Source organism: Lytechinus pictus, chromosome 14, assembly GCF_037042905.1.
Source record: "Lytechinus pictus isolate F3 Inbred chromosome 14, Lp3.0, whole genome shotgun sequence".
Lineage (NCBI taxonomy): Eukaryota > Metazoa > Echinodermata > Echinoidea > Temnopleuroida > Toxopneustidae > Lytechinus > Lytechinus pictus.
In genome coordinates, this window is record NC_087258.1 from 2,145,092 (window position 1) to 2,163,332 (window position 18,241).

Sequence of the window (18,241 nt, forward strand, 5' to 3'; positions counted from 1 at the left end):
TAAGAACATTACATCTCTAGTTCGATAGTATCCGTCTCCAATCAACACAAAGATCTTGCACTTTACTTGTACATGTAGATTTAACCACGCGCACTGGCTAAACTGGTGGCTATGTGCATTTGGTTACAAGATTACGAAGTGATTATGTACGTTTCGAGTAAATGTAATAAGATTACGAGTTTAACTGGTTGAAGATTTACATCAGGAGACGAGATCAATTTGACGACGAAATAAATTTGGTGAAGAGGTACAGAAAGGGGACGACGAACGTCGGACGATGAGTTCATAAGATGACAAAATACGTTGGGTGACGATATATGCTGGGTGACAAGATACAGTGGGTGACGAGATACGTTGGGTGGCAAGATACGTTTGGTGACGAGATACGTTGGGCAGCAAGATACGCTGGGCGACGAGATACGCTGGGTGGCGAGATAAGCTTGGTGACGAGAAACGCTGGGTGACGAGATACACTGGGTAACGAGATACTGGGTGTGGAGATACGCTCGGTGACAAGATACGTCGGATGGTGAGATACAGTGGATGACGAGATACGCTCGGTGACGAGATACAGTGCGTGGTGAGATACGTTGGGTGACGATATAAGCTCGGTGAAGTGATACGCTGGGTGACGAGATACAGTGGGTGACGAAATACACTGGGCGACGAGATACAGTGGGTGACGAGATACGCTCGGCGGCGAGATACAGTGGGTGATGAGATACAGTGGATGACAAAATACGTTGGAAGACGATATACACTGGTTGACCAGATACGTTGGGTTAAAAGATACGATGGGTGAAGAGATACTGTACAGTGGGTGACGAGATACGATAGGGGACCAGATATGTTGGGTGACGAGATACTTAGGGTGACAAATCAGACGAGACACGTTGAGTTACGAGATACATTGGATGGCAAGGTACCTTCAGTGACGATGTACATTGCATAGGTGAACCGGCTTACGTAGTATATCGGCAGAGGAGCTATATTGGATAACACTAAATAGGATGATGATATAAGCTGGGTGACGAATCGGACAAGATACGTTGGGTGACAAGATGTACGTTAGGTGGAAATAATATGTGATGTGACTTAGGCGAATATAATGCATATAAAGACAAGGGAAAAACAGCTTTCTATAATTATCGATAGGTTATCGGAACACGGGTTTTTTCTAATCATTTTTTATTCGCCGCCGACTTGTTGCAGCAGGTGATGACAGTTCAGGCACATTCACAAGAATTAAAAATTTAGTCCCCCGAACAAAAACAGACATAATTCTGATATGTTACCTTCAACCTCAAATCCAAAATAAGTCACCCAAAATTAATGTCGACTTTTTATTGAATTAGAAAACAGCAAGAGATCCTAAGCTATAACATGATATACATAGCTGTCAGAATTAATCAATAACGACCCAAACAAATGCTTTATTCAATGAAGGAATATTCTAGCAAGGATTGGAACTGTGTCTATTTTTTATTAGGTTTAACTTAACAACTACAATTTTGACAGAATGGAGAAAAACAATTTTTACGGATAAGCTAAATTTCCAATAGTTAGATTTTATTTTTATATCGTGTATTTTGACTAATTACAGAAAGCCTTGCCTGGTGTTTTATTGTAAGTTTTGAGGTTTAATTTCATGTGGTATGAGGTGTTAAGAAAAGCTATAGATAGATAATGTATGTGAAGCTTGTTAATTATTTTTTCTTTACTTTTTGTTTTAGTTTGACCAGCCAAATCTGGGCCTACAAAATCGTGATTATTACCTTAGAGGCAATTCAATACAGGTAGGTTACATGTTTTGTTCCTCTTTTCTCTCTCCCTCAATCTCTTTTTTCCGTCTTTCTTCCCCCTCTCTCTCTAGCTTTCTTTGTTTTCTCGTTCCCTCACCTGTTTTATTACCCCTCTTTTTTCTTTCTCCTTTGATTCTTTACCTCTGGATTTTCTCCTGATCGTGAATATATATAAAATTGTCAGTACTTCTTCATCGAGTACATGAAAAAATGTAAGAAAATAATAAAATTGAACAAGTAAACAATTAATGTATAAATAAATAATGAAATTGTCGTTTAATACCCTATATTTACGAAAATCAATCCTCCATTTCTGCAGGGTTTGAAAGCATATGAGAAATACATGATAGACATGACACTCTACGTTCGAGGAGGAAATGATGTAGAAAACGTCACAAGCGAGATGCAAGAAGTCCTGGAATTCGAAAAGAAGATGGCTAACGTGAGTATAATATTTTTCTTTACATTCTTATTAAGAAAATTGTAGATATTAAAAATCAAAAAGCATTTTTTTTTCTATTTCAGAGAAAATCCATTAAGGGAAGAAATGTATGAAAATAGAATACAAATTCCCGTCGAAAAATTCTTAGATTCATTACTTCAAAGACGGGAGTAAGATAAACAATGAACTGAAAACAATAATAACACATCTTCATTAAATTTAATGTGTTTTCGAGTGAAATCATTATAATCTGCTAGTATTTATATAATATCTATTAACTCTCTTCCTCTCCCAACGACCAATTTCTGCAAAGATTGACAAGACGCCTAACCCTAAACTCTAAACTGTTGATGTAAGGGCGTCGCGGCGCGTCGTAGTCTATTAGTTATGACTCTCGTCTCTAATATGAGGGACGTGGGTTCGATTCTCAGCCATGACTTGCTTTCCTTTAGCAAGAAGTTTACCCACATTGTGCTGCACTCAACCCAGATGAGGTTAATGGGTACTCGGTAGGAGAAATTTCTGGAATGCCTGAGCGCCTATATGACAGCGCAGCTATTGTTATTATTATTATTATTATTATACTTTCTTAATCCTTTTGTTATTTTCAGATTTCTATGACCCCAACCGCGAAAAGAGGAGCTCAATTATTAAATCAGAAAGTCAGTGTATCGTATCTCAAAAGAAGACTTCCTACAGTAAGACCATATTAGCATTTTACATTATTACTAAGAATGAAGTTGTTTTTCATTTTAGACATTGTGAAATACTTGTCGTATCTTTTAGAATTTAAAAGTGGATTTGTTTCAAAAGACTCTTTGAATGTGATAAAAAGGATTTTTTCTTTCTTAACCGACTTTTCAATCAGCATTCTGTCAATTTATTGTGTATTAAGTTCTCGCTATTAAACACATTTAATAAATGAATGTTTTGTGTTGGATCAAACTTCAGTGGCACATATCATCCGACTTAAAATACAAAAAAAAATACAAACGAATCAATAGAAATTGATACAGCATTATCACTGAACAGAACGATGACCTGAACTGAAAACGGGCCTAAAATGAACTTTGACTGACGGTGGTCAAACTGAACTAGACAAAATGAACTTTGACGGTGGTCTAAGTGAAATAGACAAAACGAGAAAATGATAGATATTCTTTAAAAATTATTTTCATTTTATTCATTCCTTCTTTACAACTGGGCTTGGTAGCTGTCTTCAGCTGAATTGCTGTTTTTTTGTTGTTGAGGGATCATGATAGGAATAGATGTATAATGAGAAACATAAATAGATGAATACAATAAAATCATGAATACTAAAATACTAATTACCAAGTAGTTGCATGACACTCAACTTCACAATGACTAAACGATATAGATCAGATGAATAAACATCGAAATAAAAATCTTAATAACAAAATATATCACTTGATTTGTATTTTTTCCTTACTCTCAGATTGATTGGACTAGATATTTTCAGCTAGTTTTGAATAAAACTGATATCGATCACTCGATGGAACTAGTAGTCTATTCACCACAATATTTACTGGGGCTAAATCGAATTGTACAAGAAACGCCGAACAGGTATGTCGAACATTAAATGAATGACCAAAACATTGAAACAGTTGATAAGAACGTCAAAAGTTTCAAGAGTTAAATGGATGCGTCATGGTCTAGTGGTTATGACACTCGTCTTCCAATCATTCAGCAAGAAATTTACGCTCATTGTGCTGCACTCAACCCATGTGAGGTGAATGGGTACCGCAGGAAGAAATTACTTAAAAAAAACTGTGAGCACCAGAATAGGTAGACTAGCTTAGCTGTTGGTAATGTAGGAGCGCTTTGAGCACTTATTAACCCTAAAAGGACTGGGCTGTTTGAGATGTGTTGAGGATTGGGGAGGGGTCTATGATGGACCCCTTCTGATCTCAACTACCGTTCACACGATCGCTGCGACATTTGCCACGCACAGTCTTGAATTGTAAACTACAAGCCAATAAAATAAAAATCGAAATTGATTATTTGTTATTCATTATGAATAAAATATGTTAATTTATTTCTCAAAAACAATATTTGCATATTTCACTCCCAATTTAACTTCAAATTTTCTTATTTTTCCAGATGTCATCTTTGTAATCTTCACAAAGACAAATTGCGAAAGCCAAATTTTTCCTTTGTTTTTTAATTTTTTGTTTTTCATTGTCCTTTTCAATGGAAATTATTACAACCCATTTAACAACTAAATTAAACCATAAATTAATTAAGCAGACCAATTAGAATGAAACATAATCGCCCTTTTACAAATTTCATCTCCCATAGACTGTACACAAAGTATAAACATGAACCATTTTCGGCATGACAATGTCTCGTAAAAGTCACCTGGCGTCGCGATGCTATACCCATACGTCGCGAATTCGGTTTCAAAAGTTGAGCGAGACTAAGAAAAAGTCATAAGATTTTGCGGCGCTATCTTTTTTGCGTTCCGGAAATATCGCACCAACCGTTGAGGGAGGGGGGGGGGGGGTCAAGATGGCACCAGTCCTTTTAGTGTTAAGGTGGATACATGTACGTGCGCTATGCAAATCCTATATTATTTATTTATTTAATTTATTTATTTATTTATATAGTTGTTTCTTTGTTCTATTCATTCATTTATTTATTTACAGTGTATTTATTTATTTATTCATTTATTAATCTATACATTTATTCATTTGGTCAATTTGGAGCGTATGACTTCTGTATGGTGTTTCAAAGAGCTATTTGTAAGCTATACGCAGGACTGATGTGTTGTTATTTTGAGCCAAATCAGGTTCTATATCATTGTCCCTCTAAATAGCGAAAGTTAAAATCCTATATTCTGACACTTTTTGCGATCAAGATTAAGTTTATATATCTGTCAGTTTATTCTTCCATGTATTCTATTTTTTTTTCCAATAATGGATAAAAAGAGGTTTACTCAATATTGGGTAGAAGGAATTGTATTATTCTTCGGGTGAAATGACTGTGTAATTTTACCGAATGTCGCGGTTCGCTGAAATTAAATGGTAAATCATGTTAAGACTATGACGACCATTTAAAGGAGGATATTTTTTTTTAAATTTTTTCAATTTGTTTCCCCTCCACAGGGATTTTATTATTATTCAAAACATAACAAGATATCTTGAATTGTTTACTATTATGTAAACCTGACAGTTCAATTTATATATTTGTTACAATTACTGTTGTATTGTATTTCGTTGTTATTAATTTGATTTGTCATTGATTTAAAGGAGGATATCATGAATTGTATGGATCAAATAGGGAACAGCCATCGGCTAAAACCCTCTTCTTTATTAAGTTTTGAATAGATAAAAATAACTCTTTTGTGTTCTCTGCTAAACAGAGAATACAATATTACTTAAATGCCATTCATCATCTTAATAAGTATCTTTGGTCGTTCGATGAGAACCTCGAACACGATTTCATTTTTCGGACTAAAAATCAGAGATCAGTGAAGCAAGATTTATAAATGTATACCTCTTATTTTTTATGCACCAGGACAATTGCAAACTATCTAGTATGGCGTGCTGTCATATATACAATGGATCTGATGAACAGCAAGGCTCGTTCAATACGACAGACGTTTCACAAGGTACATTTTTCTCTCATATGCTATTCTATTATTTAGTTTACCGAACATAATATAATTATACTGGACACTTCTTCTTTTTTTTTTTGGGGGGGGGGAACATCTTCGCATTTTTTTTGCCGCGAGAATGTGAACCAAACGAATTGCAGTTGAATGTATTCTTGTCTTTATATTTACAAAGTGCAGATGATGAGGTGAAAACATATTTTGACAAATATATAAGCCTACAAAGTAAGCAGATATGACGTTTTATTAAATCTATTTTGAAGTATTATTGTGGCAAATACGACTAAAAGGTGGCATCACTAACAAGGCTGTAAAGTCTTGCTATTTTCAAAGTACCCTCTTTCGAATTATGTTTTCATAATTATGATTAATATATTTTTGGAGTTTTGGATCGGATTGGTTGATTTCTTTTCAACTCAACTCAATATAATTGCATACAGAAATCTTTTACAAAGATATAATATGAAAAACCATACAAAATAATAAAAGTGAATATATAATTTCTACAATATGACTATATGAAATAAATTATTACGGTAAAAACTAAACACTATCTTACGATTGTCCTTATTAAAATGTGTGTACCTTTTTAATTATTTTCCTGGTTGTATGTTTTTTAACGACATTTTTGTAAAGCGAAATTATTTCAAATCTAAATTCGATGCAGCCTCTCTCATTATTATTTGCTTCCTCCTAAAAAACTCACTTGTTAACACCAATAACTATCATATCGACATCATCAAGATGGTTTCTTATACTGGGCTCCTACATTTCCAAAAAAATGTTTTGTTTATTTTGTTGTTGTTTTTTTAGTGGGGTTGGTGTTTTTACACGCTGTACATAATTTGTAATTTTTCAGTGCATTACTGAAATGTTGCTATGAATTTTATTATTCAGGTCGTGAGTGGGGAAAAGAGGCAGCCTGCAAAATGGAAACAATGTATTGAAAACACGAATTCGTACATGTCCCGTGCGTTGGGGGCGCTCTTTGTGCTAGAGAAATTTGACGTGGAGAGCAAGAAAACGGTAGGTCTATAGCAAAAAAACCCAGAGCGCACTATTATAGATATATGGACTGCTTTGAGAGGCATGGTTGTTTCTAGAGGCTCAAGGGGACCGCAACGCGACTATGGTCTGGCCGATGCGATACCCGCGAGCCGAATTGAAACAACCATGTCTCGAATATAAAAGCAGTCCATATATATTTTATGAACCGAATAAAGAGAGGTTTATAATGCCAAATAGTGTATGAGAGGGTGTGTGTGCGTGTGTGTAAGGGTGTCGTTGTGTGGATGTGAGGGTGAGGGTTCGTGTGGAGGGGGAGGGGGTGAATAACATGAAAATTTAACGTATCATTTGAATGACAAAATATTAGTTGATGCGGAGTCGGTTTTCCTGCGTGATTGGCTATTAGGATGGGAGATGAATTTGGAACTCCAGAGTGAATACCATATTTCGTTCTTTTAGTTTAAAATAAGATGGGGGCTAGAATATTGAATATCTGTGGACTAGACAACCCCAACATCAACTAAAACGCGATTACAAGAACATTATTCGGTTGTAGTGTGATATCCTATATCATAGTGCATTCCATTTTCTAAAAGCAAAACTGGGAATTGCATCCATGGATTTTCACCCACCGTTACCCACTCGGATTCTAAATGACCCTCAATCTTAAGCAATAATCTTAAGCAATCTATTGACGTATTTTCTTGTAGTGAATAGATAAGATTAGTGTCAATATTAATGCATGTAGAATAAGATTCATTATACTAAAACAATTTTATTTTATTAAATTTCACATTAGTTTTTTTTTACATCTTTGTATTTTGTGTATCCGTGCATCTTGTTTATGTTGTATTATATTGTGTTTACCATTAGTGCTATTTGTTGTTTGTTGTCAAACAGGTCCTCATGGAACACCACATGATTTCTTCGGAAATAAATAAATATATAAATACGTAAATACATATATATGAATAAATAAGTCCATTTATTAATTAATAAATGAATAAATTTATAAACAAATATATATCTATGATTAAGCAAATATATATAATGAAATAAATCCATAAACAAATGAAGGAATAATATAATATAATACATTGAACATGTATCGATGCAACAGACTGTCAACCTTAATAATTTTTGATGAATTCATCATAGGCCTATTTACAATCTAATGGACTGAATATGAAACAGAGTTTTTCTCTTTCTTATTGACCAGGCATTGACGATGATTGGTCATTTAAGGAACACCCAATATAATATTCTTAACACAACAGACTGGATGGATGACGTAACAAAACAAAAAGCATTACAAAAGGTGAGAGTCGTGCTCGCGAAATCTCATCAGGTCGTGGATTTTTGTGATATGTTTCAAAATCAGTCTTTACAGGTTAACAATGATTTGACTTTTAAAACTCTAGGCTGCACGGGTCCTATTTGATGTCACATCAAGCCCTGAAATTTCATTTTCAATGCTTTAAACGAGTGGCAAAGTTACAGGAAACACCGACCCAATAGACTGCACTGGAAATGAATTAAAGGTTGATTTTAAGTCACAAATACATTGAAAGTGTCTGTACAAATCTATTTTTTTTCTCTCCTACTTTTGGGTCTTATATAACATGAGTAATATTAGATACAACACACATTATGTTTTAATTGAGAAAATATACGACCTTCGTAATATCAAAGATGTAAAACTAAGAATGAAGTATATTATTGCTTTGAAAAAAAAACCTACATTCCACGAATCCTATGCTTATTTTGCTAATAATTATTTTCAGCAATATTTCAGCAATATATATACCTGAACTGTTTATTGATTTGCATTTTAACATTCCATTTTTCATGTCATTCAGGCTTACGCAATAAGGGAACAAATCGGATACGAGGAAAAATTATTAAACTTTACATATCTTGATGGGGTCTATGAAAGAGTAAGTAAAAATTCTTTTCTAAATTAAGATCATTTTTATAGCAACACTTGAAGAGATTTTTTTTTTACAAGTCTACCGATCTCATTTTAGTAAATGAAAATGTCTGTAAAATGTTACACCGGTAGTAAATTTTATCCATGTAGATAGGAATGAAATTATTTTAAAGATGTATAGGAAATCGTCTACTACTGATTTACAACTATTTTGTTATTATCTTCTTTGTAAAGAGCACCTACGATAAACTATTCTTAAAAAAAATAAATCTTAAATCAGAGATATTTTTCCTCAGCTTTGATTGTTTGAATAGTAGATGTAACCATTCTTTAATTGGTTTCAATTTCTTTTCTTTTTCTTCACTGTGCCTTGAGCATCTTATTATGATGGATAAAGGCGCATTACTGTCCAAATTATAATTTATTATTAGAAAAGGAAAGAAAAACACTTTTGTTAGTGTTGTTATTCAAGCATTTCGCAATTTGTACCGTCGCGATGCAAGCATGATCTTTATTCATTTTTTTTTTATTACTGATAGCATTTCATTATGATTTTTATGCAAAAATTCATTATCATGAATATAGACTCTTACATTCCAATCATGGGGGGGGGGGGGCGAAAGAGTTTAATAAATGCCATTTTAATTTTGTCGCCTAATATTACTTTTATAAAAGTATAATTGCATTGACAGAGATTGTATTAAATTTCGATTTGTTGCTTTTTTCATAGATAAATATTACCGTGGATAAATACTTTGAGAACGCTGTCCAGATCATGTCAGAACACGCACGAAAACTATTTGCCAAACTTGATGAAAAAGTAGATAGATACGAGTGGTCTACCGTTCCTTTGGTTGTAAACGCCTACTACCAATTTTCCAGTAATGTAATCAGTAAGTAATCAGTAATGTAATTTCCCGCGTTTTTGTTAATTTTTTCTTCGAGGTATTTAAATGCTGAAAGTTCTTGCGTCACGGCACATGCCTAAATAGACAGCGAGGGATAGAGACCGGGGGGAGGGGGGGGGGGGGGGTCCTGGGGGTGCAACTCCAATCCAAATCAATGATTCCTTGCAAGATACCATTGCATGGCAAATTTAGCATAACGGTATATACTATGATTATCTTTTTTTCATATTAGAAGGATGCACAAGAAAAATATTTCATATATGTATACATCATATTGGTAATAATATCATTATGTGAGAATTGAGATTTTATAAATAGAGTCAATGGCGACAATTGTCAAATATAACCAATCGCCACTCAAACCAACAAAAGAAGGTAACTTTTGTGCATAGGGGCCCTGACATGGCAAATTAAAACGCACGCAAATTGTTCCCTCTCTAGCTAGCTCTCTTTGGGAGCTTATACGTGAACGTAAGATGGTATCTATATGGTTGAGACGAGTAACCGGTCACTGTCTTCGCGATACTCGGGTTTAATGCATTTAGTCAACAAAAGCAACATTTCCATGTCCCAGCGGCGCGTTGCTGAGACGTGGAAATGTTGCTGGAAAGTCTCCAAGTACTAGTCGCTGCGACGCGACGTCTCGGGAACATCTCTGAGACGTCACTTCAACCAAGAAAACTCCCCGAGACGTCGCTTCATGATCCCCACGGCTATCGGGCAAAGTGCGTCTCTGAGATGTAGCAAAGACTATAGACTAATAAAGCCTGACAATAAACCCAATTTCACTTTATTTCTATATGAGTGCATGCATGATCATTAAGATAATGTCATTGTCCTCTTCTTTTTTTTTCTATTAAGCTTTCCCGGCAGCTATTTTGCAGCCACCGTACTTCAGCAGTCGACATTCGAGGTAATCAAAATCAATAAATATCTTAAATGAGGTTTTTTTAATGACAATCGTCTAAGTTGGCTTGGCAACTGCCTAATGGGAAAATTATACTTCTCCGCATTTCAAAGCGGTAATAAAGGATTAACTCAATTATTCATCGAACCCCCTTTCGTTGTGGTCTATCCTATGCATATTCTTTTTTCTTTCGTAATCTTTTTTTTTTAGTTTTAAAATTATTGAGGTAATGAACTTTTCTACGTTTTTTTATAAATAATGATAAGGCATTAAATCATTTATTACCATCTATAAAATGAAGCCCAATAACTTCTTCGGAAAATTGGAGGCTTATTTTTTTCTTGTTTTCTACGATTCAAGATTACGTTGTGCTTTTTTTGTGCCTCATGTTAACAGATCTATGAATTATGGTGGAATAGGCGTAGTCATCGGACATGAATTAACGCATGCATTCGACGATAAAGGCAAGTGAAATATTGAATTGGTAATTAGTAAACATTTTGAAATGACATGAATGTTCGAAATAGCCAGGAATATTCATCCCTTTAAAAGAGGTATCATATAAATCAAGATATTATTGCTTATTACGCTTATGATTTATCATTGTTCTTGTTTCTCCTTTTTTTACAGGACGTCATTTTGATATTGATGGAAATTTAGGTATTTGGTGGACGAATTCGTCGAGCGAGTCATTTCGGAGAAAAACACAATGCCTCATTGATCAGTATTCCAGCTATCAATATGAAGATCTAGGAATGAACGTGAGTATATATATATATATATCACCAGGGGCGGTGAAATATTGGGCAGAGGGCGACTGCCCCAATTATTTTTCATTTTTTACAAGGGATAAAGCTAGGAGAAAAGGGGACCGGAAATAATGGGGGAAACAGAAGAAAGATGCTTATTAAAAGAAGAGATCTGTGCCATGTAAATGGATAATACCTATGCTGCGCATGGTCGTACACATAAACTGTTGGGTGGGGGCAGGACGCGTATAATTTTTTGAAAAAAATAAATAAAACAAATAAAAGCGAGGCTGCGAAGGGACCGAGCTTGTCATTAGGGTGATTTTGCGTTTTGTGTAGTGAAAATATGATTAGGTCCATACTATTGGCGAATTTTGTGAAAATTTTCAGTAAGAACATACAAGTTTTCAAAATTTCGGTGGGAGGGGGGGGGGGGGCTGCCCCTGCCCCTCCCCCCGCGGCGTACTGCCATGATGCCGCGATTCTTACTCCTTATTATGGAGCCGTCGCTTTATATTAAATCACATATATACAAATAAGATACGACAATATAGGGAAATTCCCTAGTGTTTCCGCGCCCGACCCCTTATGTGTTGGATGCTATGAAATTTCCCGTTTTCTGGTTCATTATTTATGAAATTATCATGACCTGGGTAGTTCATGGAATGAATTAGAATGTAGAAGATTGACGTACGGGTGAGCAAAGAAGTTCAATATTTTATGGAACTCCTCTAAATAGTGTTTTCAGGCGCTGATTGGTTGTCGGGGCTCTTGGGAGCCATAGATGACGTAGGACCTCCTTTTTCAAGCAAGAAATAACAAAATAATAATGATTTTCTACAACCTTGTTATAAGAGTTTTCTTTTTTGGCAGTTTTGTTCGATATATATATATATATATATATATATATATATATATATATATATATATATAGTTTTTTTTTGTGTGTGGCAGTTTTGTGAAATTTAGAAGTGATATCTTACTTTTTCATGCTTTACTGACAAACAAAATAAGCAGACTGGCATATTTTCGCTCCTCCTCCACCCAATTTTTAAATGAAATCCTTGATCCACATCTGCATCTGCATTTTTTAGACATTATTAACTCTTTTTATTACTTTAGAGTTGACCTATAGGATTGTTCATGTTTATTCTTTGTCTTACACATTATACACTTTGATCATCTGATCAGTTCATTTTCAGAATTTCACAGGGAATTTACACAATGATACAAGTTTGGTTGGTGTGCTATTGCTTTTAAAATGTTTTCTATGTACAGTACCGTATATTGCAGCTATCAATACACTGGGTCGTGAACATTTTGTGATTTTATCGTGTTATAGATTGATGGCTTGCGGACTTTGGGAGAGAATATTGCTGATAATGGAGGATTAAAAGAGGCTTTCATGGTGAGTATAATTATTTTCGCTACCGCAATCGGAGTTGTTGGTTTCCTTGACATTATTCAAAACAAAATACCATTGGAATATACGGAGCATGCATTGGCGGCGGAGCAGAGGATTATCTTTAGTGTTTGGGGGGGGGGGTGTTGCACCCACAAATGTAATAACGCCCACAAATGTAATAACGCCCACAAATGTAATAACGCCCACAAATGTAATAACACTTTACCCACAAATGTAATAACGCCCACAAATGTAATAACACTTTACCCACAAATGTAATAATTTCACCCACAAATGTAATAATGCACTTTACCCACAAATGTAATAATTTTTGATCGCCCACAAATGTAATAATGACTTTACCCACAAATGTAATAAATTTGAAGGGATTTTTGGCGAATCCGTTCTAAACTAAAATCCTATAGTAATGCGTTCATATAGCACAAAAGTGCAAAGTCTTTTTTCCAGACCCGGTTAATTAAACATTATAGTACAAGTCCAAAGTCTTTTTTCAGACCCGGTTGTTTCAAAATTATAATATACGTCCAAAGTCTTTTTCCAGACCCGGTTAATTCAAAAATTATAATGCAAGTCCAAAGTCTTTCTTTCAGACCCGGTTGTTTAAAAAATTATAATATAAGTCCAAAGTCTTTTCCCAGACCCGGTTGTTAAAAAAATTATAATATAAGTCCAAAGTCTTTTTTTCAGACCCGGTTGTTTAAAAAATAAGTCCAAAGTCTTTCTTTCAGACCCGGTTGTTTAAAAAATAAGTCCAAAGTCTTTCTTTCAGACCAGGTTGTTTAAAAAATTATAATATAAGTCCAAAGTCTTTTTTCCAGACCCGGTTGTTTCAAAATTATAACATACGTCCAAAGTCTTTTTTCCAGACCCGGTTGTTTCAAAAATTATAACATACGTCCAAAGTCTTTTTTCCAGACCCGGTTGTTAAAAAAATTTTGATGTAAGTCCAAAGTCTTTTTCCAGACCTGGTTATTTAAAAAATTATAATATATGTCCAAACTAAGATACGACAATGATATTCCAGTGGAAAAAAAGAGAATCGAGCTTAGTCTTTTCTCCAGACCCAGTTAATTAAAACTGGTGGAAGCAATGTCTTTGTTGTTGTTTCAACTTATAGGGCGTATATTGTGAATATATGCGCTAAGAGTAAATTGAGAATCAAGCGTAGTTTTTTCTCCAGACCCGGTTACTTAAAACCAAAAACTAAACCCTATAGCAATGCGTTCATATAGCACAAAAGTGCAAAGTATTTTTTCCAGACTCGGATAATTAAACAATTACAATATAAGTCCAAAGTCTTTCATCCAGTAAAAAAAATATGTGTTTACCCCACACCCAGTTTTTTTTAATAATACTACGACCCCTACAAAAGCAAACATCCTTTCTCCAGACTTGGTTATCATTTGAAAAAAATTAAATAGTTTTTACAAATATTCTAAAACGAATACCCAATAATCTAATTACTGTGGAATAACATGAAGACCGACTGTCGAAGATCGACTTTCCTCCAGACACAATTATTTCAAGAATAAAAAATCAATAAAACCCAACCCCCCAAAACGAATCTTAGAACCAACAGTCCTTCAAATTAAGACCATGCAGGTAGAAAAGCACATGTTTAGAGCGTTGTCTTTATTCCAGACCAAGTAATTTAAAAATGACTTTGTTATATTCTTATACTTGTGGAATAACACAAGTATTATGCTTAGCCTTTCGTCTAGACCCGGTTATTTAAAAGATAAACAAATATTGAAAAAAAAATCACAGCTAAGACCAATCTTAAAAAATAAACCCACTTAAAATGCTTGGCTTAGAGTGTTGTCTTTACCCCTCACCCAGTTCTCTTTAAAATACAAATTAAGCGAAATATTAATCTTAAAACTTAGACCCCAGCATCTTCCAAACTATAAAACCCTTGTGATAACGCATACTTAATTTGACCAGACCAGTTTATTAAAAAAAAAACAGAACAAAAAAAATTTAACCCTCCTCCAGCCTAACATCCTGTAATAAATGATGTAATTAAACATTTATTTTTTCTTCCAGGCAAAGAAATTTATAATAAAAAAACAACATCAAAACTTAGAGCCCGGGGAGCATTTCATGAAAGGAGTTGTCTGACGTTTTATCCGACACTGGTAGCACTGCTTCTTAGCCAATCAACATCAAGAACAGTTGTCAGATCTGACAACTTGTCGGACATAAATGTTGATGAAATACTCCCCAATCATCTTATTCATGTTGAACAGGCACAATAATATGATTGAGTCTTAGTTATGAGGATTTCATTTATCTTATTTTTGAAATGAAAAGGTCTGGAATAAAGAAAACTCTCTTAACTTTTATTTATTGAAGGTTCTTAGTTTGAAGGATAGTTAGTGCCTTAGATTCTGTTATTCTTTTTTAACGATTTTGGTTATTTTGAAATAATTGGGTCTGGAGGAAAGACTACACTATATTTCCATGTTATTCAATGTTGATAAGATTGCAGGGTCTTTGTTTTGTTGTTGTTGTTGTGTTTTAAATGACTTTTATAACTGGGTCTGGAGGAAAGACTACGCTATAATTCCATGTTTTTCAACATAAAGAGGATCGTGGGTCTTTGTTTGCTTTTTTATTTTTACTTATTTATTATTATTATTCATCATTTCTTATTTGAAAGATCTGGGTCTGGAGGAAAGACTACGCTATATTTCCATGTTATTCAACATAAATAGGATCGTGGGTCTTTGTTACTTTTCCACCAGTTTTAATTAACTGGGTCTGGAGAAAAGACTAAGCTCGATTCTCATTTTATTCCACTAGAATATCATTATCGTATCTTAGTTTGGATTTTGAAACTACCTGGTCTGGAAAAAAGCCTTTGGACGTATATTATAATTTTTTAAACAACTGGGTCTGGAAAAAGGCTTTGGAATTGTACTATGATGTTTTATTAACCGGGTCTGGAAAAAAGACTTTGGACATATATTATAATTTTTGAAACAACCGGGTCTGGAAAAAGACTTTGGACTTATATTGTAATTTTTGAAACAACCGGGTCTGAAAAAAAGACTTTGGACTTGCATTATAATTTTTGAATTAACAGGGTCTGGAAAAAAGACTGTGGACTTATATTATAATTTTTGAATTAACCGGGTCTGGAAAAAAGACTTTGGACGTATATTATAATTTTTGAAACAACCGGGTCTGGAAAAAAGACTTTGGATGTATATTATAATTTTGAAACAACCAGGTCTGGAAAAAAGACTTTGGACGTATATTATAATTTTGAAACAACCGGGTCTGGAAAAAGACTTTGGAATTGCACTATAATGTTTTATTAACCGGGTCTGGAAAAAAGACTTTGGACGTATATTATAATTTTTGAAACAACCGGGTCTGGAAAAAAGACTTTGGATGTATATTATAATTTTGAAACAACCGGGTCTGGAAAAAAGACTTTGGACTTGCATTATAATTTTTGAATTAACCGCGTCTGGAAAAAAGACTTTGGACGTATATTATAATTTTGAAACAACCGGGTCTGGAAAAAGACCTTGGAATTGTACTATAATGTTTTATTAACCGGGTCTGGAAAAAAGACTTTGTACTTTTGTGCTATATGAACGCATTACTATAGGATTTTAGTTTAGAACAGATTCGCCAAAAATCCCTTCAAATTTATTACATTTGTGGGTAAAGTCATTATTACATTTGTGGGCGATCAAAAATTATTACATTTGTGGGTAAAGTTCATTATTACATTTGTGGGTGAAATTATTACATTTGTGGGTAAAGTGTTATTACATTTGTGGGCGTTATTACATTTGTGGGTAAAGTGTTATTACATTTGTGGGCGTTATTACATTTGTGGGCGATTATTACATTTGTGGGTGTAACAGGGGGGGGGGCGCCTATTGTTGCGCCCCCCCCCCCCAAACACAAAAGATAATCCTCTGCTCCGCCGCCAATGGGAGCATGGCATAACGTTTCAGGTGCATTGTATATTTGTCCTGTAGTACATGTTAAATAGCAAGTGTATTATGTGTATGCTCAGGGATAGCGCTACAATGGGTAAGGGGGCAAAACGAGTAATGTCGCAGGAAATGACATCATGCGATGATCATCCAACGCATTCAGTCACAGTCAACGCATAATGCGTTATAACTCGCGACGTTATGCGTTCAGTTCTGGCTACGACATTTGAGACCTTTCGTTTTCTGTGACGAGCCATGTGGACGTACGAGATTAAGGAATTTTGGGAGCGCTGCGCATGCACGAAGTACACTGTGATGAGCCTTCTCGTTCACTGCCCAAATCTGTGACTCGTATTTGAGGGTTTTGACGTTCGGTGTCATAGTGCTCGAACGAGCGCTAGTTCGTACATGATGACGTCATCCAAGCTTAGCAAAAATGAATGAAGCCGCATCAACATTCGAGTTTCATTGATTCAGCAGGGCTGGTAAACTGCAAATTATTGCTTGTTACCAGCTTTTCCATTACACTTAGTGTGTCCTGTTTTCAGACACTACATATCCGATAGGTAATTGATGTTTTAGTTCCAAACAACTGTGTTTTTTCGGCTTTTTGCGCAAGAGTGCAAATGTTGCACCCACAGTCGCCCCACTGGTTCGTAGCGTGATGCTACGCCTGATTCTCCGGCCGAGCATCGGCCCACGACCCGCTCGCTATCACGCTGGTATATGCTGTGGCGGCTGTGGCCTGGTACGGGTACGTCGACTTAAATCGAAACTGTTTTCATCAATGTACGAACGTGATACTGAACGAGCGGTGTCACCACTTCCGGTGAACTAGGAATACGTTGCAGTCGCAGACAATCGAAAGCTCCCTATTATGCGTTGACTGTGAAATCATGCGTTGGACGCTCTTGGCATAATGCCATTTCCTGCGACATAATGGTGTGACATTATTTGCTGCTGCGACATTATAGGTTGCAACAGCGGCTACCACCGTTATGTTTTTTTTCCTTCAAAATGTGTACCACCTTGCCTGTACTCACCGGGACCACAGGCGTGTAACCCTCTCACAAGATTGGTTGAAAATCCAAGAATAAAAATAATGGATTAAAACGCTTTATCCATTATCATACATTATTATCAACAATTGACTGCTGGTATTCGTATATTATTCTCTTTGTCGGTTTTATTCTATATTTTTAATCATCACTATTGATATTGTTGAATTTCTTGCTTATATATTTCTTTTGCTGTCTGCTGTTGTTTTAGTTAATAATTTTACCTTTCTCACTCATCGTATAGAGTACTATGAAGTCAATACATCTCCCATTAAATCTTCACGGGTGATTTATTCCCTGGTAATCGCAAGAGAATGACAAGAAATTAATGTATGCAATACAAAGGGGTTGTTTTTTATTGAGACAAATGACACAAGGATGCCATAATAAGCTCTATTTTATATTTTAGAGTAGAAAA

At 35.0% G+C, this 18,241-nt stretch overlaps 1 protein-coding gene across 1 annotated transcript in view; it reads left to right on the top strand.

The window, feature by feature from the left end:
- The window catches only part of LOC129276787 (neprilysin-like), a 40,793-nt gene that overhangs the window by 18,166 nt on the left and 4,386 nt on the right, over positions 1-18,241 (top strand). Inside the window, exons 9-21 of the mRNA XM_054913192.2 lie at positions 1,734-1,796; positions 2,122-2,244; positions 2,856-2,942; positions 3,701-3,828; positions 5,782-5,875; positions 6,776-6,904; positions 8,106-8,204; positions 8,746-8,823; positions 9,547-9,709; positions 10,586-10,637; positions 11,028-11,095; positions 11,262-11,392; positions 12,723-12,788. Coding sequence (XP_054769167.2) covers positions 1,734-1,796; positions 2,122-2,244; positions 2,856-2,942; positions 3,701-3,828; positions 5,782-5,875; positions 6,776-6,904; positions 8,106-8,204; positions 8,746-8,823; positions 9,547-9,709; positions 10,586-10,637; positions 11,028-11,095; positions 11,262-11,392; positions 12,723-12,788 — 1,281 coding nt within the window. The remainder of the gene's footprint in view (positions 1-1,733; positions 1,797-2,121; positions 2,245-2,855; positions 2,943-3,700; positions 3,829-5,781; positions 5,876-6,775; positions 6,905-8,105; positions 8,205-8,745; positions 8,824-9,546; positions 9,710-10,585; positions 10,638-11,027; positions 11,096-11,261; positions 11,393-12,722; positions 12,789-18,241) is intronic.